Here is a 24,833-nt window from a genome sequence, read left to right on the forward strand (position 1 = left end):
TCCTCCCCTTACACCCCCCAGTCCTCCCCTTACACCCCCCCTGTCCTCCCCTCACACCCCCCGGTCCTCCCCTTACACCCCCCTGTCCTCCCCTCACACCCCCCGGTCCTCCGTACTCCCATTACACCCCCCAGTCCTCCCCTTACACCCCGGTCCTCCATACTCCCATTACACCCGCCGTGCTCCCCTCACACCCCCCGGTCCGCCGTGCTCCCCTTACACCCCCCTGTCCTCCCCTCACACCCCCCGGTCCTCCGTGCTCCCCTTACACCCCCGTCCTCCCCTTACACCCCCCTGTCCTCCCCTTACACCCCGGTCCTCCGTGCTCCCCTTACACCCCCCTGTCCTCCCCTTACACCCCCCCGGTCCTCCCCTCACACCCCCCGGTCCTCCGTGCTCCCCGCACACATCCCCGCCAGTCTCCCCCTCTCTCCTCTCCCCGCCGCCGCTGACATTCCACCCCTTGTCACCGCTGCTCACTCTGCTGCCTCCCCATTGGCCGGAGTGTTGTCCCCGCGCGCAGGCCCCGCCCCCGGAGCTGAGCCCAGCCTCTGCCAGCCTCTGTCAGCCTCCTCTCGCTCCTCTCTATGATGCAGTGCAGGGCTCAGCACTGGGGGAAATAACACTGTCACATCGGACTTTGGAGCATTTTTCCCTTTTCCTTGGAGCCTAGAAGAATCTTGCATCTTGACTTTTTTTCCTCAAGGGGTGTCATCCCTTTAAGAGAAACATCTGCATCGGTTGCTCCTTTTTTTTTTTTTTTAAGTTTCCCTTGGTGCAGTATGAAGTGCAGTTATGGCAAGAAGAGGTAAGACAGCTGTGAGGACTCTGGAAGATTTGACCCTGGATTCTGGTTATGGTGGAGCGGCTGATTCGGTCAGGTCTTCCAACTTGTCCCTGTGTTCTGATTCTCATCCGGTAGCTTATGCCCATGGAGGACACTGCTGGCTACTAACTGACTCCATGCACAGTAGACACAACAGCTTTGACACGGTCAATACTGTCCTGGCTGAAGACTCGGAGGTCCTGGACTGCTCAGGACAGTGCTCCAGGCTGCCTGACCTTGAGGAAGTCCCCTGGAGCCTTGAGGAGGTAGAAGCTCTCCTGAAGAAAGAGCAGATCCTGACCGCCGCCGCCGGCCGAGATGTCCTCTCCAAGTTGTCCACCTTGGTCAGCCGCTCTCTTGTAAGGATCGCCAAAGAGGCTCAACGCCTGAGCCTAAGATTTGCCAAATGCACCAAGTACGAGATCCAAAGTGCCATGGAGATCGTCCTGGCCTGGTCGCTATCGTCCGGTTGCACGTCCTCAGCCCTTAGCGCCCTATCGCTCTACAACATGAGCACCGGGGACAGACTCAGCCGGGGCAAATCGATACGTTGCGGCTTGACTTTTTCCGTCGGGAAGTTCTACCGGTGGATGGTGGACAGCAGGGTGGCCCTTAGGATCCACGAACACTCCGCCATCTACCTGACCGCCTGCGTGGAGACCCTCTTCAAAGAAATCTACAAGAGGGTCCTGGCCATGCCTCGCCCCGAAAAAGAAAACGAGGCGCCAAATTTTACCGCAGAATCCCTAGAACAGGCGATTAACAACGATTCGGAGCTATGGGGTTTACTCCAACCGTTCCAGCACCTTATATGCGGTAAAAATGCCAGTGGTGAGTAGTAGCAACTCTATAGGGGATCTCGTTGATATTCGAGGTGCCTTCAAGCCAAGCGTGGCATTTAAAGGATGAGCTCTTCGAGATCTGCTACCCGGAGCAGGTTTTATTTGGTGGTTACCTGTCATTTGTGCCATATATATATATATATTATGGGATTATGGTCAGTCACATCCTATAACAGCCCATCCTCCGACCTTCATTGCGTCAGGATGGATGTGAGACCCCCCCCCCCCCCCCGTCATTGCAGGTGGTGACACACCTGTATAGAGAATATTCCCAGTGTCGACAGGTTTATTCTGGCGTTACCAATAGTCAATCAATTGTTGCCTGCACTGGTTTGGACTGGTGGTCTGTGCGGTGGCTGCAGCATGGGGGGCTGCACATTCACACTGGATGCTGATGGTCTCAGGGATGTTTACTCACATTGGCATAGGGAATACAGGCGGACACAATGCCCCCCGGGCTTTTTTTCGGTGGCGTGCTCTCACAAGCAGATTGCTATTTAGCTTGTATGCCGCACACATTGGTAGGTGTCTCACCCTGGGTGTCTCGTCTGCGGGGAATGAATGGCATTCTTTATCCGGCTCTGCTCAGTGTGCTGTCGCCGACGCCGCTCTGTGTCGCTGATGTTTGTTATGTCGCTTGATGTAGAACTTGTAGGTAAATGTGCAATATATACTATATACCGGCTGTGCGGAGATGTGCTGCCATATGGTGACCATAAATGTACAAACACACAAAGTCTATGGACATCTACATATATACACTCCACCTGGCACACACCACACAGATACAACCTGTGTACACACACATACGATTTATATATACCTACACACATACATCCTGTGTACACACACATACAATCTATGTACACACACATACATCCTGTGTACACACACATACGACCTATATACACCTACACACATATATCCTGTGTACAGACACATACGATCTATGTACACACACATACATCCCGTGTACACACACATACATCATGTGTACACACACATACGATCTATCTACACCTACACACATACATCCTGTGTACACACACATACAATCTATGTACACACACATACATCCCGTGTACACACACATACATCCCGTGTACACACACATACATCATGTGTACACACACATACGATCTATATACACCTACACACATACATCCTGTGTACACACACATACGACCTATGTACACCTACACACATACATCCTGTGTACACACACATACGACCTATGTACACCTACACACATACATCCTGTGTACATACACATACATCCTGTGTACACACACATACATCCTGTGTACACACACATATGACCTATGTACACACACATACATCCTGTGTACACACATATACGACCTATGTACACCTACACACATACATCCTGTGTACACACATATACGACCTATGTACACCTACACACATACATCCTGTGTACACACATATACGACCTATGTACACACACACATACATCCTGTGTACACACACATACGACCTATGTACACCTACACACATACATCCCGTGTACACACACATACATCCTGTGTACACACATACGACCTATGTACACACACATACATCCTGTGTACACACATATACGACCTATGTACACCTACACACATACATCCTGTGTACACACATATACGACCTATGTACACACACACATACATCCTGTGTACACACACATGCATCTGTGTACACACATATACGACCTATGTACACCTACACACATACATCCTGTGTACACACATATACGACCTATGTACACACACACATACATCCTGTGTACACACACATACGATCTATCTACACCTACACACATACATCCTGTGTACACACACATACAATCTATGTACACACACATACATCCCGTGTACACACACATACATCCCGTGTACACACACATACATCATGTGTACACACACATACGATCTATATACACCTACACACATACATCCTGTGTACACACACATACGACCTATGTACACCTACACACATACATCCTGTGTACACACACATACGACCTATGTACACCTACACACATACATCCTGTGTACATACACATACATCCTGTGTACACACACATACATCCTGTGTACACACACATATGACCTATGTACACACACATACATCCTGTGTACACACATATACGACCTATGTACACCTACACACATACATCCTGTGTACACACATATACGACCTATGTACACCTACACACATACATCCTGTGTACACACATATACGACCTATGTACACACACACATACATCCTGTGTACACACACATACGACCTATGTACACCTACACACATACATCCCGTGTACACACACATACATCCTGTGTACACACATACGACCTATGTACACACACATACATCCTGTGTACACACATATACGACCTATGTACACCTACACACATACATCCTGTGTACACACATATACGACCTATGTACACACACACATACATCCTGTGTACACACACATGCATCCTGTGTACACACATATACGACCTATGTACACCTACACACATACATCCTGTGTACACACATATACGACCTATGTACACACACACATACATCCTGTGTACACACACATGCGACCTATGTACACCTACACACATACATCCTGTGTACACACACATACATCCCGTGTACACACATATACGACCTATGTACACACACACATACATCCTGTGTACACACACATGCATCCTGTGTACACACATATACGACCTATGTACACCTACACACATACATCCTGTGTACACACATATACGACCTATGCACACACACACATACATCCTGTGTACACACACATGCATCTGTGTACACACATATACGACCTATGTACACCTACACACATACATCCTGTGTACACACATATACGACCTATGTACACACACACATACATCCTGTGTACACACACATACGACCTATGTACACCTACACACATACATCCTGTGTACACACATATACGACCTATGTACACCTACACACATACATCCTGTGTACACACACATACGACCTATGTACACCTACACACATACATCCTGTGTACACACACATACATCCCGTGTACACACACATACATCCTGTGTACACACACATACATCCTGTGTACACACACATACATCCTGTGTACATACACATACATCTTGTGTACACACACATACGCCATATGTACACACACACATACATCTTGTGTACACACACATACGCCCTATGTACACCTACACACATACATCCCGTGTACACACACATACGACCTATGTACACCTACACACATACATCCCGTGTACACACACATACATCCTGTGTACATACACATACATCTTGTGTACACACACATATGACCTATGTACACCTACACACATACATCCCGTGTACACACACATACATCCTGTGTACATACACATACATCTTGTGTACACACACATATGACCTATGTACACCTACACACATACATATACAACCTGTGTACACATACACAACCTGTTTACACATACTCACACACACAACCTATGTACACACACATACATCCTGTGCACAAACACACACAACTTGTGTAAACTCACACAAATTGTGTACACGCCCATACGAATTATGTGTACACACACATACTACCAGTGTTACACACATATAACCTGTGTACAAATACAACCTGTGTGCACACCCATACAAATTGTGTGTACACAAGCACAAACAGCCTGTATACGCATACACACATACATATCACCTGTCTACACATACATATATAAACCTGTGCACACACATATACAACCTGTGTACACATACACTCGCATACATACAACCTCTATACATGCATATACAGCCTGTATATACACCTATACATGTGTGTACAAAAGTACAATCAACATGTGTACATACATGCTCATATAATTTGTGTACACATACACAACCTACCTATACACACATAAAACCTGTGTACACACATACATAAATCCTGTATACAAACACGCATACAACCTGTGTATACATTGTGTACCCCACACTCACATACACAAACATATAACTTGTGTACACACACATGCAGCTTCTGTATATACGCATGCAACCTCTGTACACACACAGATAACTTATATAAACATATAACCTGTGAACACATATACACACTTTTATGAGCAGGTACACACTCACATATACACCTGAACATACATACATGCACTCTATGTATATACAGACATCATATGTACACACATATTCTGTTTACAGATACACACACATACTCTATATACACACACATACACACATACTCTATGTTCACACACACATACACACGCATATTCTATTTATGCACACACATACTCTATGTACACACATACTCTGTATACGCGCACACATATACACACATACTCTATGTACACATACATACACATATACTCTATGTACGCACACACATATACACACATGGTCTATGTACACACACAAACATACTGTATGTACACACACACATACAAACACTCTATGTACACACATAGTCTACGTACACACATACATACACACTCTGTATACACACACTCTATGTACACACATACACATTCTAGGTACACACATAAATACACACATACACATTCTATGTATACAGACATACACACATTCTATGTATACAGACATACACACATGCTATGTACACACACACATTCTATGTATACAGACATACACACATGCTATGTACACACACACATTCTATGTATACAGACATACACACATTCTATGTATACAGACATACACACATGCTATGTACACACACACATTCTATGTATACAGACATACACACATTCTATGTACACACACACATTCTATGTACACACACACATTTGCAGTCATTATCCGGTAGATCTCTTTGGAGCCTCAAATATTTACACAATGACATCCATAATACACATACAACCATGAACATAACATAAAACACACAGGCACACAATCCACCAGTACAAAGAGTGCTATGTAATCACCAGGACAATGTGTTATCAGTCTGCAGCTGTGTAGTAGCGCACACACACACACACACACACACACACACACACACATATACAGTACATATACACACACACACACACACACACACACACACACACACACACACACACACACACACACACACACATACAGTACATATACACACACACACACACACATATACAGTACATATACACACACACACATATACAGTACATATACACACACACACACACACATATACAGTACATATACACACACACACACATATACAGTACATATACACACACACACACACAAACACACACACACATATACAGTACATATACACACACACACACACATATACAGTACATACACACATATACAGTACATACACACACACACACACACACACACACAGATACGCACACACATATATACATACACACACACATACACACACACACACATACACACACACACACACACAGATACGCACACACATATATACATACACACATACACACACACACACATATACAGTACACACACACACACACACACACACACACACACACACACACATATACAGTACACACACACACACACACACACACACACACACACATACACACACACACACACACACACACACACACTGCAGTATTTGTCCCCATCAGTCGCACAGCACTGTAGCCGGTCACGGCTCGTACAGTCACAGGCTGGGTGTCACGTCTGCTGCATCGATATGTGATATGTCACACACGTTATTGATGTTCCTGTTGCAGTGTTGGATGGCGGCATTATCGGAGCGCGGTGTATGATGCCTCCTGATGCCTGGTGTGCAGCCATATTTAATGACATCATTAAGGGCGCTGATCTCAGGGACCTCAGCCGCAGGGGGGTGGGAGATATTGATGTACATAGGGTCATCCATATGGACAGAGGTGGCCAAACTGGTGTAATTGCATATGACCATTATGGGATGGATCTTATCCCTGACTTTCATAGTAGTATATGCCTTCCTTGTTTTATACTGTGCCCAGGTTGGGTATATGTAAACTAGCTTTACGTATTACAGTTGTTTTTTTTGGGTTCTGCCTACAATTAATATGTGTGGAAGTAGCCAGAAAGTCCAACAATCGCATCGCAGGTTACAAAGATTGAGCATATTGAAATTCGACCTGCCCAATCCTTAGTTATTCTCCTAAGAGTCCCGCGTTATCAAAAGTGTAACCCACCCTCTCCCCATGGCTGATGCAAGTTATAATGGCTGGCTTAAAATCCAAGGGTGCCAAGTGGAAGCTAAGTAGAAAAATCACAGCTGTTAACCCAAGAGCCAGACTCTTCAGCTGGCACTGAGCCTGTGTAGACGGGGTGGGGGTCTCATCTCTGGTTCACCCCCATTGTCATTTAAAAAAGGCACTGTCTAGTTATTCACAAATGCTATAAGACTAGTTAACATGAGAGGTAGGAACCAGTCAAGGGGTCAAGTTAGCCTCCTAATCTCCAGGACTTGTCCGGTACAACTAAATCTCTAACCCAGCTCTACAAGTATGCATGGCACTCTCTAGTCCTCCTTAAAGGTGACCTGTCACCAGGTCAAAAGTGGCCAGTATTTGCTGTTATCTTATTCCCACTACCCCCCTGAGTATTACACTTTTTGCTTTTTTTAAATCCGCCATACGGTTCCAGAGATATCGGCCTTTTTATTTCCTGCTAATGGGGGGCGTGGCTCACAGGATCCTCTGGGGCGTGTCTTAAGGCTGCTCTGCATTTTTACCCTTTGAGCCACGCCCCCTAGGTAAAGACCATAAAAGGTAACACTAAATAAAAAGACCCATATTTCTGAAACCGTATGGCGGATTTAAAAAAAACAAGAGATGGAATAATCAGGGGAACAGCAGGAATAAAATATGAGCGAAAACTGCCCACTTTTGACCTGGTGACAGGTCACCTTTAAGGAGGACCAGAGAGTGCCATGCATACTTGTAGAGCTGGGGTAGGTGACAGAGATCATGTTTGGGCATGAAAACTTACAAGCTATACTCCCTGGGGGGAAAAATATGCAAATTAGCTCTCCTCAAGATGGAAGAAAATTATATTATTTAGCCAAACCAGACGCTCATTTTTAGAAAGCCATCAAATACTACTCTGCTCTGTACTGATGAGGTGCAAGGACCCCTGAGACAGCTGACTACAGATGGGTTTAGTAAATATATGCTGGTTTCTTTCCTTTGGAAAAGAGCTAATTTGCATATTTTTTCCATTGAGCATTGCCTGTAAATATGTAGCAGTTACCCTACATTTTTGAGAACTTGTACCCTCTCACTACCCCAGAGTTTTTCTTGGAGCAAAGGATCGGATTTAAGGTAATGGTTGGAGATTATACAAAATGCAAACCCCCATATGATGATATGTTTTTAAGCTTTAGTAGTTCAGCAGTGCGGTCCTTCGACACCATGTGTTACTGCTGGGCTGCTGCCCGCATTCCTCCACCATTTGTTTACGACCTTATGGTCACTCAGACCATTGGTGCCCACATGACCTGCTGTCCACCCCATGCTACACCTTTTTAGTATTGCTATTTTTTTACTGTACATTAAAGAAGTCTATTCATTTTTGATGTATAATATTTATAAGAGGATGTACATTGACCCTTGTATTTCGTCCCAGTGGCTACTAACACTCGTTGAACAGCTCCATGGACCTCCTATCGTAATGTGTTTGCAGCTGATTTGTATTCTGCATACTTTCACAGTTTTGAACACTACGGGTGCTGTACACTTTGTAGCTCCTAATTAGCGTAGGCGAGATATCATACATCATTCAATTATAAGTTTACAGTCTAGTAACGAATGTCTCCTTCACGGGTTGTCACTGAGTGGTGCGGGATCCATCTTTCAGCAGTGCCTCTAGTTCTTGTCGATCAGTGTAAACATTTGTGAGTTGTAATATTGGATGACTTTCTTGGCATCTTATCCTTATCTCGTCTTCCTTATTACATGAAGAATCCACATTTCAGGTTTTTGTACTCTATTCTGGGTCAAAGGTGGAACTGGATTTTCCGAAAACTCATTTGGGATCACATTGATGGGGAGCAATTGCAACGGTGATGTGACTTCACTAAGACATCACTAATGTCAGCTGTGATTACCCTCTCATCCAGCTTACGTATGGCCTGCTGTCCTTTGGGGCTATAGCATTTCTCAAAATAAAAAGGTCAAATGGGATAAGAGGACTATGACCAGTTACAACATTGTCAGACCCTTTTACATAGGGCAAGGGTGGACAGACCATAACACCATTGGTACCATCCATAGGGAGAAATAAAGTAACCCAAGGAACATGTAAGGGAGACTGAGGCAAACAAAGACCTCCTCTACCAGGTTTTTAGGGGTTTTGGTATTGTTAACAAACATCAGAAGGGTCACCATTATGATCTTTGCTATGTACTTTACTGGTTTGGACCGTTGATAGGGTCTCAGCTCCCAAAAGGTTCTTATGAAATGAGTGCCAAGATGTTCTTCATAATAGAATAGACCAAGGTGGACATATCTTAGTAGGCTTCTGGGTTAAATGGAAAAAAAAACAGCTTGGATTAGGTTGTTAAAGCCTTTCTGCTAAGAGAGATGAAAAGGAGGTGGACAAAAAAGTGCCGGGTTCTTGTCTTGGGATGGGCTGGGGTCGCTCAACACCAGAAGAAGACCCCATCTTTACTTTTACAATAGGGTCTTCTCAGCTCCTTTGCTCTCTGTCTTCTGTGAAGGCTTTTTTCTGAGCGACATGACCAAATGAATGAATATACAAATATCGTTCTCTAATATATGTGGGTGAAATTTTATTAATATATATTAGCTATTGTTAGTGTGGTTTTTTTTTCTTGGGATGTGCTGAATGTGCTCACCACCAGAAAAGACCCCATGTTATTTATTTTTATGGGGCCTTCTCAGACCGTTTTCTCCTCTGTCTTCTGAGGAACATGAATGAATGGCTTGTTATGGAAATATTGTTCCATCTCATATTTGTGGATGATATTCGTGCCAAACTTTGGTGGTTGTGTGCCAAGATGTTCTTCACAATAGAATAGGGCAATGTTAGACATATCTAAGTAGGCTTCTGGGAATAAAGGGTCTTGGATTAGGTTGTCAAGCCCCTTCTACCATGAGAGATGAAAATGATGGGCAAGGGGGTGGACAAACAAGTGGCAGGGTCATGTTTTGGCATGGGCAAAGGGTCCACACCACCAGAAGAAGGCCCCATTTTTACTTTTCTTGTAGGGTGTTTTTAGGCCCTTTGCGTCTCTGTCTTCTGAGAAAAAATTGTGAATGGTTCAATAAACAAATATTGTCCCATCTCATATATTTGGATGGTATCTATACCAATCTCTGGTGGTCGTGTGCCAAAATATTCTTCACAAAATTATAGGTCAAATGTGGACATATTTTAGCAGGCTTCAGGGTATGATAGAGAAAAAGGTCTCGGATAAGGTTAATTAGGTTGTCATGCTCCTTCTGCTATGATAGATGAAAAGGAGGTGGACAAACAAGTTCTGGGTTCTTGTCTTGGGATGGGCTAAGGGTTGCTCAACACTAGGGAAAGACCCCATTTTTAATTTCCCGATAGGGTCTTCTCAGCTCCTATGCTCTCTGTCTTCTGTGTAGGCTTCTTTCTGAGGGACATGACCGAATATAGCGGATTCAATTTTATTAATATATATTAGCTATTGTCAGTAGAGATCATGAGTCATAATGTGGTGTAGACCACGGCCAGGCCATTGTTACATGTGTGTGCGCCCCGTGTAACGCGTGCACTCTTCACTTTATGACTATTCTAACTTGGAAACACCCAATAAAAGATGTAGCAGCTTCCTTTTTCTGTTGTCAGGAAGTTATTCTGATAGATTTCTAGTTCCGAGTAGGTAAAAAAATAAATAAAAATATCTGGTGCTGCTCAGCCATCGACGCCGCAAATAAACAAGGTCTGAAATGTGAGAATTCCAACCTAATTATGTGATCAGAGTAACCGTGCGTCAGACCCCTGCTACAGGCACGCAAGGAAGCATGTGGCCCCTGGCACCGGACCCCGCAAATGTAAACATCTCTGCTCACCTCTAATCCCCCAATGCCCCAGGGCTGAGAGAGAGTGCACTGAGAGACGGCCAGGAAGCCCCCACATCTGCTCCGCACATAGCAAACTGCTGACACTGGGATACTACATATCTATCTATTATATTCTATCTATCTATTATCTATCTATCATCTATCTATTATCTATATATTATCTATCTATTATCTATCTATTATCTATCTATCATCTATCTATTATCTATCTATTATCTATCTATCATCTATCTATTATCTATCATCTATCTACTATCTATTATCTATCTATCATCTATCTATTATCTATTATCTATCTACTATCTATTATCTATCTATTATCTATCTATTATCTATCATCTATCATCTATCTATTATCTATCTATTATCTATCTATTATCTATCATCTATCATCTATCTATTATCTATCTATTATCTATCATCTATCTATTATCTATCATCTATCTATTATCTATTATCTATCTATTATCTATCTATCATCTATCTATTATCTATCTGTTATCTATCATCTATCTATTATCTATCTATTATCTATATATCATCTATCTATTATCTATCTATTATCTATCTATTATCTATCATCTATCTATCATCTATATATTATCTATCTATTATCTATCATCTATCTATTATCTATCATCTATCTATTATCTATTATCTATATTTTATCTAGCTATTATCTATCTATCTATTATCTATCTATTATCTATCATCTATCTATTATCTATCTATCATCTATCTATCATCTATCTATCATCTATCTATTATCTATATTTTATCTAGCTATTATCTATCTATCTATTATCTATCTATCTATTATCTATCTATCATCTATCTATTATCTATCTATTATCTATCTATCATCTATCTATTATCTATCATCTATCTATCTATTATCTATCTATCTATTATCTATTATCTATCTATTATCTATCATCTATCTATTATCTATATTTTATCTATCTATCTATCTATCTATCTATCTATCTATCTATCTATCTATCTATCTATCTATCTATCTATCTCTTTCTATAGACCTCTCCTCTTTCAGCTGATTTGCTCTCCTATTTCTGCTCACACATTAATCACATAGTAAGGCTAGTTGTCTTGCACATGTGAGCTCCTGAGATAGGGGAATTATAATATGAGCCCCCCAGGGAGCCGGGGTCTATGTGACTACATGCTGACAGCAGTGCCGCAGAACACGTAGACACTATAGATAATTGGAAATGAAACGTAGTTATTCAGGGTATATTATGAATATATATATGTTTTTAACATTCTAATTATGCAAAAACTAAATTTAAAGGGTTTGTACCAAGATAGAAAGTTGTCACCTATTCCCAGGGCTGCTGATACGAGCGCTGTAAGCTGTATCTCTCTCTTTATCAGCCCTACAGACATTTAATTACTAAATTTCAATTATAATATTAATTAATAAACAAGTTTGAGTAACTTATTTTTTTTTTTTGTCAAAAAGAGGTGTAGTACCCCTAGCATCCTCCAGGGGATATTCGTGTTAGCTTTCAGGGTTTTCAGGGTTAAATATTCACTTTAACATTGGACCAACATAAAATGCTAAGAAGGTCGATCGGGTCAGGATTTCTCTTGGTCAAGCTCTTGCTTTCTTGGTTGTTTCGGGAGAATTCAGAAGATGTAATAACTCTTCTAGTAGTCTAGAGATCTTTCCTTCTTTCAGGATTCCTTAAGACATTGCAGGAGAAATTTTAGCAACAGGTATGGCAAGAGAAGCCAACCAGGACAGAAAGCGCTCTTTCAATATAGAATATCCAGCAGGAAAAGTATCATATGTATAAAATAAAATATAACTTTTATGGCTTATGTTTAGCTTTTCTGTATGTAAATCTCATTTCCTTAATAATGTTCCATTAAAAATACCTTAGCTATAGGAGCCAATTGACAACCACAATAATAAAGTGCATGTGCTCAAAAAAACAGTGCTCAAGATAAAAAATTGGTTTGATCTCACCACTTCTAGTTTTATTTCAAGGAAGCAGCCAACCAGATGATTGATTAGGATCCAGACACAAATACATATACAATGTGGGATAGTCTCAAACTTGGGGAGTGTTAGGGTGGGAGAAACGCAGGGGCACGACAGGGAAGTCTAGGATTTACATTTTGCCCCTTATCTCACACTGTATATATATATTTATGTCTGGCTCCTAATCATCTGGTCGGCTACTTCCTTGAATAAAACTACAAGTGGTGAGATCAAACCAATTTTTTATCTTGAGCACTGTTTTTTGAGCACATGCACTTTATTATTGTGGTTGTCAATTGGTTCATATATCTCAGGTATTTTTAATGGAACATTATTAAAAGTTATATTTGATTGGAAGAGTCGTAAAGTGTGGGATTATTCCCCCTTTCACCCACAGCCATGCCAGTTTTAGACCACACCTTTTCACTGATGAAACGTCTAGAAGCTGTGGTTTCTAGGAGGATTGAGAAGATTTGATAACTCTTCCTTGAGTCACGGAGTTTCCTCTTCTTCCGGGAGTCTCTGGGAAATTCCAGTAGAGTTGCCAAGTATGGAATCATCTCTCATTTTCCCATAACCAAGCCACTTTTAGGCTACACCCCCTCCGTAAAAGAAACCTCTGGAAGCTTTGATTTTTGAGAAATTTTGGGAGAATCCAAGTGATCTGATACTCTTTAGGAGAGTCTGGGAGGTCTTCTCATTTTTTCAGGAGCCTCCAGTAGTGTTGGCAAGTATGGGATTTTTCCCCTTTTCACATAAAAAAAACTGCGGCGCCAATAGACCACACCCCTTCCACTGAAGAAACTTCCAGAAGCTGTCGTTTCTAGAAGGATTCAGAAGCTTTGATAACTCTTAAGGGAATCCAGTAGGTCTCTCCTTCTGTGAACCTTTGGACATTCCAGGAGAGTCGGCAAGTATGGGATGATTCCCTGTTTCACCCATAGTCACAACTGTTCCACAAAAGAAACCTCCTGAAGCTGTACATTCAGGGATAGTTGGGAAGTATGGGATTTTCCCCCTTTTTACACCCCCATCAGCCACGTCCTTTAAGGCTACACCCCTTCCACACAAAAAATCTCCTTAAACGGGTTGAATAAGATGTCAGGGATCAACTTCAGCCCGGACTTCCTTTTCATGTTCAATCCGTACTTAGGCGGGGACAGTACGCTGATTGGGTGCCGGCGTCATGTCTCACAACAATACGGGAGCCCCGGGGAGAGCGACTGCCAACATGATGGGAACTGCTCCAGGACGGGAGGTGAGTATAGATTTTTTATTTTATCGGGGCCAAACATTTAGTTCAAGAAGGGATTGTCCTAGTAGTGGACAACCCCTTAAAGCTCTTCTTTCCGGGTGATTTAGAGAGGATTTAAGAGATTTGATAACTCTTCCGATAAGTGAGCGAAGTCTCCCCTTCTTTCGGGAGCCTCCCCTCCGCGACATTCCATGAGTGTTGGCATAAATGATGCCATCATATTGGAGATCGTCAATATACCCTACAGCAATGTGATTATTTATTACAGGATGAACTATGGTCCTCCAGATATAGGGGCCCATTTGCTATTTTACAGTTTGTTATACTGTAAATTATCTGTAAATTTCATCTGATCAGTGACATGTAATTTTTTTTTCCTTTATCTCTTCTTTTCTTGCTACTAACTGAGCATCTTTGTGACCCGGCCCCTTTAATTCCTTATAATTCCTATAAGGATAATAACTCTCTTTCCTCGGGCAGGCAACATTTTGACTTCTGACAAAGATTTTCCTTTCTCACTTGTTAATTCTGCCCCTATGGGTTTGTAATAGCTCGAGTTCTGGCAAAATTTCAGCACAATATTGTTCCCAGGCCGTGCTCCTTTACGTTGTCTCGGCTCAGAAACCACTCAAGTGATAACATTTCCCTGCGGATGTGGTTTGATTTATTTTTTTTCTCTCATTTTTGCGCTGCTTTATCTTTATCTTCATTTTTACCAGTTTTGAAACAGTTTTTTTTAAACAATCAAATTAAGCGTTGTGTATAAACCCGCAGAAAAATACTGAAGATGAAAAGATTAGTGCCCCCCACAGTCTGTGTCTTATATTGCAAGTTCATTTACATTGAATGTCGACCCGTAACATCATTTTATTTGAGCTTTTTTTATTTCATTTCTTGTTATATCATTATTACTATCTAAGACATCTGTTTTTCTGATTCAGAGCACCAAATCCTCTGCGTAGATATAAAAGATAAATGGAAAAATTCTGGCTTCCTGTAGTCACCACTGGAGGGAGCTTGGGAGCTTACTGCATACTGTTTTATTATTGAGTTCAATGTATTATGTGTATGCGGTATGCTCCCAAGCTCCCTCTGGTGGTGACTGAGAGTTCTACGAGTATATTAGAGCTTGGAAAAGTGTATAATTAAAAATATCTTAAAAATGTAATAAAAAAAATGATGTTCTTTTAAAATTTTACGCTAAAAGGCCAGAAAAACATCAGACAGACTTGTATAGAATTTATCTACTATCGCAACCATAAAAAACCTCCAGAGCTGACTTTATAGAACTTTTCAGATCTCCAACCTATGTCCTTCCAACTATCGTGAGCTGTTGGGGCATGATGGACGTCATAGTATTGCGACAGCTAGAGAGCCATAGATTGAAGACCTCTAGCGAGTGGTGACTGCAATGATTATGTGGCATGAGCAGAACTTTACAGAGCAGATTTTTTTTGCACCAATTGACCCCCCTCCACCAATTTTTCACATTGCATGACTTCGCCCTAATTTCAGCTTGACAGTATACCTAATGGGAGATGTAGCATGACAACAGAACAGAACTCCGTTTCATGCAAGTGCGTTGCGTGCGGCTACCATGCAAATTTTCAATTTTAATAAGCTCGCTGTCAGCTAACACTCGACCATGAAAAGTGTTCGGTATCCATGGTACTGCGGAGCTCGGGTTAAAGCATTGCTAACAATTAAATGGTTTTACAGACGGTTATCTATTCTCCCTAAAATACACACATTATAAAGCATTAGGGACACTGCGCAGCGAGCAAGTAAATTAAAGTGTATTTAATGCCTTACACAGTCCTGGAATTACCCCCTTGTGTTTTATCCGAGTAAAAAAATTATGGGGATATTGGGAATATTTCTCATGCCGAAGCCTAGTTAATTGTTAATAAACTTTACAGTTGGTGGAGAATGCGGGCACAGAAAAATTTTTCATGTGGAAGGTTTGATCTTTGACTGCATTAAGCCTTAATCACACACGATTGTTCTTTTCCTGTGTTATTTATCTGTGTAATGGGCGGTTTTTCATCAGTGTGGCCCTTTTTTACCATCCATGTGTCATCCAATTGGTAGAAAATTGACAGCACTTAGATGCCAGGAGTGTGCTGTCGATTGGTGAGTTCTGTCTGCAAAATAAACCACGGTAGGACATGTCGCCATTTTTTTATACACGACTAACAGCACATGGATGACAAACACTGACGTCTGAGTAAAGCCCTAGTCAGGCTCGGACTGGCCCATCGGGGAACAGAGGAATCCTCCAGTAGGCCCCTCTGAATGAGTGTTGATGAGCAGTTCTATTACACTTGAGTCACAATTTGTAGAAAAAGGTATAATTTAATCATTCATTAAACAAGCTAGCTGCATTAATATTACAGAAAAGGAAATTTGTGTACTATGGCAAGGTTATTTTTGTAGGTGAATAGTGAGCCCCAAAAATCAATGTTAAAGGTGGGCCTTTGCCAACCCAGTCCGATACTGGCCTTAGTTCTCCGCCACAAACAACTATTGATTTTTAGGCATTTTTGCAAGTATTTTTTAGGATTGTAGTTTTCTATATTAAGACATTAGAAAATGTTGACTTATTTTTATTATGTGCCACACTGCCCTCCCCTATGTGTGGCCATGTCTGGTACTGCAACTCTGCACTATTTTTATGAATTCACCTAATCTGTATTACCCGGGATGGCCACAGATGATATATTGCTTCTAGGTTTGGGAAAAAAAAAGGATCAGGAACGTTGAAATCTAACTTGGCCAAGTTTACTTTTTTTGCCATCCGTTTGCCTCTCTCTAGTTTATCTCCTGACTGAGATCAACTTAAGAGCCAAGGAACGTGGTGTAAATGCCGCTGTTTTCCTGAATCCGGCAGCCTCTCCGTTCCTGAGATATGCCCTATGTAACTCTAGTTGTTTTTTTTTTACGCCAACTGGGCGTAGTCTCCCAGAGAAGTGTTGATGTCCACGCCCACTTGGCTAAAAAGACCTGATTTGCAAAATGGGAAAGAAGGGGCCATATCTCAGGAACGGAGAGGCGCAGGAACAAAAGAAAAACATTGCCGGATTCGGGAGAACAGCGGCGTTTTCACCAGGTACAAAAATTACTTTTTTCATTCATTGACAGTAAGCAGAGACCTTAAAAATGCAATGTATATTGGAAAGCTGAATAATTTCTCAGCCTGCAACTATGTTAACATCTGTAAAATATGTTCAGTCTTCTAATGCAGGTACAAAAATGTGGACCAGGGGAATTCATGTGCCTCCCCACTTTTCATACAAGAGCTATAAATTATCCCGCCATTGCCTGTCATCACCTTTATGATGCACAGACACAAAGCAGCAGACTTCAGCTCTCCGGTCTTAAGATGTATTGGCTGTAGTAAAACGCCTTCTTAGATTTCAGCATTGTTAAAACAGTTTCTGTGTTGTATCACGAGGCTGGCGCGGTGCCAGGGATATCAGCTTGGCACCAAATGTGCACCCAAAATTGCTGTTTTAGATTTAGAACCTATGGACTAGGTGTTCAGGAAAATTATAACTCCTGTTCTCCTTCCTGCCTGGATGGATATTACATATTCTGTTATGCTTTCTCCTCTGAGCCGGAGTGTGGTTGTCGTCTGTGTGTAACTTGACCCATGTGGGATGGTTTTCAGCATAATATGTTGGCATTCACCATCTGGTGCAGAGATGAAAACAAGGACAGGGTGACAAGATCTAGAAAATAAATGATCCCAAATGTTCTGTAGGCCCTTTACAGCATAGTATACATTGTGACAAAAAACTATGTGTGTTGTTTGTTGTATACCCTATAAAGAGAATTTGTCACTTGCCATGAAAATGTAATTTTTTCCCCCCTGGTGTAATTGCCGCCGTTTTCCTGAATCCGGTGATGTTTTTCTTTTTTTCCTGCGCCTCTCCGTTCCTGAGATATGGCCCTTTCTTCCCTGTATATAAATCTAGCCTTATAAGGCAAGTGGGTGTGTTCTTACATTTTCTCAGTGGGCGTATTCTTCAGGACCACACCTAGTTGTCTAAATAGACTAAAAAGAAGAAGAGGCCATATCTCGGGAACGCAAAGGCGCAGGAACAAAATAAAAATATTGCCAGATTCAGGAGAACAGCGGCATTTACACCAGGGTGAAAAAATTACATTTATGGCAAGTAACAGGTCTTCATTAAAGGCGGATTGCTGGAATTTTAAATTGGTGTCTTATTTTAAGGATAGGCCTTGAATATGTGATCGTAGGGGTCCTCGTCAGTCCGCTTCTGTTGGAGAGACAAGAGCGCCGCTCCTCTGTTAGAGTCTGGTGCTACAGTTAATGTCAAACTTATCCTGAACTGTAGTACCAGGCATGGCCACAAGTAGTGCTGTTGTTCCTAGGTCAAGATCTCCCAGGGAATAAAGGATCGGGCATGACCAACTCATCTTTTTTCTCCCATACATTAGGAGGCCTGATCACCACAGGAGGCCACGTAAGTAAAGAATAGACACGAGAGACCTTTCCATTGTGATCATTGAGAAATAGACCTCAATTTTTTAACATGGCTAACGTTTAAAATAGTAAGTGGTAAGTAGGGGGTGCTTACCAATATCACCATTGGTAAAATAGAAATTTCCAAATCCTGCCCCCTTGACCCACCTTGGGAATGTCCAATACTGTTAGGGACTGCCTTTTTTTGAGTGGGGATTAAAACCCCGCCTTTTTTGGGTGGGTCATGGCCAAATTTGGTGAAAATGGAAATTTAATGGGAAGTTATGTTGGGAAATATGTAATCCCACTGATCGGGGAAGAAGAGCAGCTACTTGTGTGCTGATGAGGGGCTGATCCTTTAATTCCGGAGATCAGTAAGTGATGAATGGCCTCCTGATAAAAGCTGTACGTCGGCCATATTTGTAGATTTCCGAGATGAAACGCCGGCTCTTACAATTCATCAAACGAAGTCTCATCTAAATAGAAGTAATTAGTGCACAGCTATTCTCACAGAAAAGATTTCTCAAGCACAAAGTACCAGTCGGGTTCTTTGAGAGCTGCAGCACGTTATGAATTTTATTGCTAATTTTATGAGCGTAATTTTCATTTTGGGGATCAGGCGGGGGAGGGGGGATATAAAATAATAGCGTAGGATTCCCTAACATCATGTTATTGTAGGAATTGGGAAAATGCGGCAGTAAGGGTGTCTTAATGGTGTACAACGACCTTCTGTTTAAATAAGCTTCCTATGCTAATTATATATATATTCTTTTAAGTTAATAATTTTTTTTTCCCACTGGCATGCAGCCCTAATATTAGTTATTTACCTTGTAAAAATTTCTGATCTCTCCTGATTCTTCTACATTTTTCCGTTTTGCGCTGCATCGCTCCATTGCAGAGATATTCACATTTGTTGTTTTGGAGCGCAGTATGTGAAATCTCATCTTGCAATCTAACTGGGTGTTTCTTCAGTTTTCTCTGGGGGCGTGCGCTTTTACTCCTCCAACCCAATGCAGTCTCTCACAGTTTCCAGCTGATCTATCAGTCTCAGATGCTGCAGAGCTGTGATTGGTGGCGCCTGGGAGGGAGGCGTGAAAGCGCACGCCCCCAGAGAAGACTCCAAAGACACTGCAGGTTGGTCTACAAGCAGAGATTTCAAATAGTGTGCTCCAGAAGAAACTAATGTACGTTTCCCGCGTGATATCTCTTATATAGAGGTGTTATCAGTCATTATACAGGAGGAGGAGGAGGTGAGCTATGACATCACCTATTGTTAATGATGGATCCTGTGTTATCTACTGTATATACAGGTGTTATCAGTCATTGTACAGGAGGAGGAGGTGAGCTGTGACATCACCTATTGTGAATGGTGGATCCTGTGTTATTTGCTGTACATAGAGGTGTTATCAGTCATTGTACAGGAGGAGGAGGAGGTGAGCTGTGATATCACATATTGTGAATGGTGGGTCCTGTGTTATCTACTGTATATAGAGGTGTTATCAGTCATTGTACAGGAGGAGGAGGTGAGCTGTGATATTACCTATTGTGCCACACAAAAGGTTGGTATATAAAATGAGAATGCTTGGTCTGGGGGATAATGTGTGCAAGTGGGTAAATAGCTGGCTGAGTGATAGAAAGCAGAGGGTGGTTATCAATGGAGTAAGCTCAGGGGGTGTCAGGGTTACTAGCGGGGTGCCTCAAGGGTCTGTCTTGGGCCCTATATTATTTAATATATTTATTAATGATCTAGTGGAAGGGTTGCATAGTAAAATAGCAATATTTGCAGATGATACTAAACTTTGTAAAGTAGTTAATACAGATGAGGATAGGGCACAGCTACAGGAGGATTTAGATAAATTGGGGAGTTGGGCCAAAAAATGGCAAAGGGGGTTCAATGCCGATAAATGTAAGGTCATGCACATGGGAAAGAAAAACAGCAGTCACCCATACATATTAAATGGGAAACCGTTGGGGAAATCTGACATGGAGAAGGACCTGGGCGTCTTGGTTAATAGCAAATTAAATTGGAGTGCCCAGTGTCAGGCAGCAGCTGCGAAGGCAAATAGAGTCATGACATGCATCAGAAGAGGAATAGGGGCATATGATGAGAACATTGTTCTTCCTCTGTATAAAGCGCTGGTAAGGCCGCACTTAGAATATTGTGCACAGCTCTGGGCTCCGGTGCTCAGGAAAGACATATTGGAGCTAGAGAGGGTACAAAGGAGGGCGACTAAGGTAATAAAGGGAATGGAGGGACTAGAATACCCAGAGAGGTTGTCAAAATTAGGCCTATTTACGTTGGAAAAGAGAAGGCTTAGGGGAGACCTCATAAACATGTATAAATACATCAGGGGGCAGTACAGAGATCTCTCCCATGACCTGTTTATACCAAGGATGGTGACAAAGACGAGGGGGCACACTATGCGTCTGGAGGAAAGGAGGTTCCTGCACCAGCATAGAAGGGGATTCTTTACGGTCAGAGCCGAGAGACTCTGGAACTCTCTGGGAGAGGAAGTGGTGATGTCCAACTCACTTAATGAGTTCAAGAGCGGCCTGGACGCCTTTCTTGAGAACAATAAAATTACATCTTATGCTTAGTGATAGTTAATTAATCCAGGGATTTAATCTGACTGCCAGATTGGTGTCGGGAAGTGAATTTTTCCTCAATGATGTAAATTGGCCTATATCGCATGGGTTTTTGTTGCCTTCCCCTGGATCAACGCTGCGGAATAGCTGCAGTGCTCAAGAAATAGGCTGAACTGGATGGACGCTTGTCTTTTTTCGGCCTTATAAACTATGTAACTATGTAACTATGAATGGTGGATCCTGTGTTATCTACTGTATATAGAGGTGTTATCAGTCATTGCACAGGAGGAGGAGGTGAGCTGTGATATCACCTATTGTGAATGGTGGATCCTGTGTTATCTACTGTATATAGAGGTGTTATCAGTCATTGTACAGGAGGAGGAGGTGAGCTGTGACATCACCTATTGTGAATGGTGGATCCTGTGTTATCTACTGTATATAGAGGTGTTATCAGTCATTGTACAGGAGGAGGAGGAGGTGAGCTGTGATATCACCTATTGTGAACGGTGGATCCTGTGTTATCTACTGTATATAGTGGTGCTATCAGTCATTGTACAGGAGGAGGAGGTGAGCTGTGACATCACCTATTGTGAATGGTGGATCCTGTGTTATTTGTTGTACATAGAGGTGTTATCAGTCATTGTACAGGAGGAGGAGGTGAGCTGTGACATCACCTATTGTGAATGGTGGGTCCTGTGTTATCTACTGTATATAGAGGTGTTATCAGTCATTGTACAGAAAGAGGAGGTGAGCTGTGATATCACCTATTGTGAATGGTGGATCCTGTGTTATCTACTGTATATAGAGTTATCAGTCATTGTACAGGAGGGGGAGGTGAGCTGTGATATTACCTATTGTGAATGGTGGATCCTGTGTTATCTACTGTATATAGAGTTATCAGTCATTGTACAGGAGGAGGAGGTGAGCTGTGACATCACCTATTGTGAATGGTGGATCCTTTGTTATCTACTGTATATAGAGGTGTTATCAGTCATTATACAGGAGGAGGTGAGCTGTGACATCACCTATTGTGAATGGTGGATCCTGTGTTATCTACTGTATATAGAGGTGTTATCTGTCATTGTACAGGAGGAGGAGGTCAGCTGTGACATCACCTATTGTGAATGGTGGATCCTTTGTTATCTGCTGTATATAGAGGTGTTATCAGCTAGAATCTGATTGGTTGTCATTGGCCACTGCTGCACTTTTCCTTTTTGATAAATTATTGATATGATACGATATTAATGGGTGTTTAGCAGAGATCTGACTTCTGGAATCATCGCTTCTGGCTTATCGTAGAAAACCCATTTATAAAGTTATATTTTTATATCTAAACTAAAGAAAAAAAAACAATAAAATAATAATAAAATGAAAAGTAAAATAGTGGGGATATGCTATGGCATTGCTATCGTTCAGTAGGTCCTACATGTGAAAAAGCTCCTTATTCTATAGTAATTCACGTGCAAGCAGCCGAAGAAACCTTCATTGTAGCATTGAGAATAGTCCCTTTATGCGGATAAGAATTTCTCCTTTATAGTTGCTTTACTGTAAACATGGAGCATATAGGGGGACGCCGGAGGGCCGGCAATGCCCCTCCGCTGGGGAAGAGGGGCCTAATAGGGGAAAATATATCCCGCCATTCAGTGCTTCATAAATATTAGTCTAGGGATTAGTTTAATACTTTGTCATGAGCTCAGTCCCTAATGATGACGCTTCTTAAAGGGCTCTCGCCCCCATTAAAGTCACCCTTTTCTATCAAACTGATTTATTCTTTTCAGTCATTACTGGGTTGCAATCTATGTAGTACCCACCTGAGCTCTCACTTCGATTTTCCATACTCAACAAAATTTAGAAATTCAGTTTCGGAACATTTAAAGGTTACCCGTCATTTTAATTTTTTATTTCACAAATCAATAGTACAGATGAAAATAAGAAACTTTGTAATTTATCTTAACAGGAAAATCAGCTTTTTTCTCCACCTGGACTCTCAATTCGTGGTTAAAATCTGTTTTCAATAAAGACAGATATTCCCATAACTTAGATAGGAGATGACAATTGGTGGTGGTAAGATTGGGTGGAAAAGGAAGGAGGAGTTGCTGGAGACAGACAGAGATATTCTACTGCAAGTTCTTCTAAAATGAAAGTGTTACTTTAAGCCCTGCCCCTGAGGAACACTCAGAATCTATCCACCTTTGAACATGGTGTTACTTACATCGTGACAAATCCTATAGGAACTGTATTCGAGGCCATATGTTATAATGGGTGCATGTTGTATCTAGTGTTGAGCATTCCGATACTGAAATATCGGGTATCGGCCGATATTCGCGGTATCGGAATTCCGATACTTAATTCCGATACTTTTACAATATCGAATACCGGAATCGGAAGTTCCCATAATGCCTGCGCTCTGCAGTGTCTCTGAAGGATGACAAGCTGGATGGCAGCGCTCAGCTGCGATCCAGCCTGTCATCAGAATGCCATCCCAGCGTGAGAGAATTCTCCTGATTGTTTAAAAGCCGGCGGGCGGTAAAAAGCCGCCGGCTTTTAAACAATCACACAGCCCCATACTGCTTCCCCGCAGCCTCCCACCCCGATCCTCTGCTCCCCTCGCCACCTCCCATCCCGATCGTAAGTTAGGACCGGGCGGGGAGTGCAGCACCAAGGAGCGGGGAGCGAAGGACCCGGGCGGGGAAGCCGGCAGTGAAAAGACTTCACCGCCGGCTTTCCCGTTCTGTGCTGCGCTTT

The 24,833-nt window shown here is 42.1% G+C and overlaps 1 protein-coding gene across 2 annotated transcripts in view; it reads left to right on the top strand.

The window, feature by feature from the left end:
- The first annotated feature begins 530 nt into the window (after nt 1-530).
- Nucleotides 531-24,833, top strand: part of ABTB3 (ankyrin repeat and BTB domain containing 3) — a 322,994-nt gene continuing 298,691 nt past the window's right edge. For both annotated transcript variants that reach the window (XM_073649933.1, XM_073649934.1), the window contains exon 1: nt 531-1,657. In XM_073649933.1, coding sequence (XP_073506034.1) covers nt 796-1,657 — 862 coding nt within the window. In that variant the 5' untranslated portion in view covers nt 531-795. The remainder of the gene's footprint in view (nt 1,658-24,833) is intronic.

Source organism: Phyllobates terribilis, unplaced genomic scaffold (genome assembly GCF_046119375.1).
Source record: "Phyllobates terribilis strain yellow unplaced genomic scaffold, ASM4611937v1 Scaffold_10__3_contigs__length_209671492, whole genome shotgun sequence".
In the NCBI taxonomy this organism is placed as follows: domain Eukaryota; kingdom Metazoa; phylum Chordata; class Amphibia; order Anura; family Dendrobatidae; genus Phyllobates; species Phyllobates terribilis.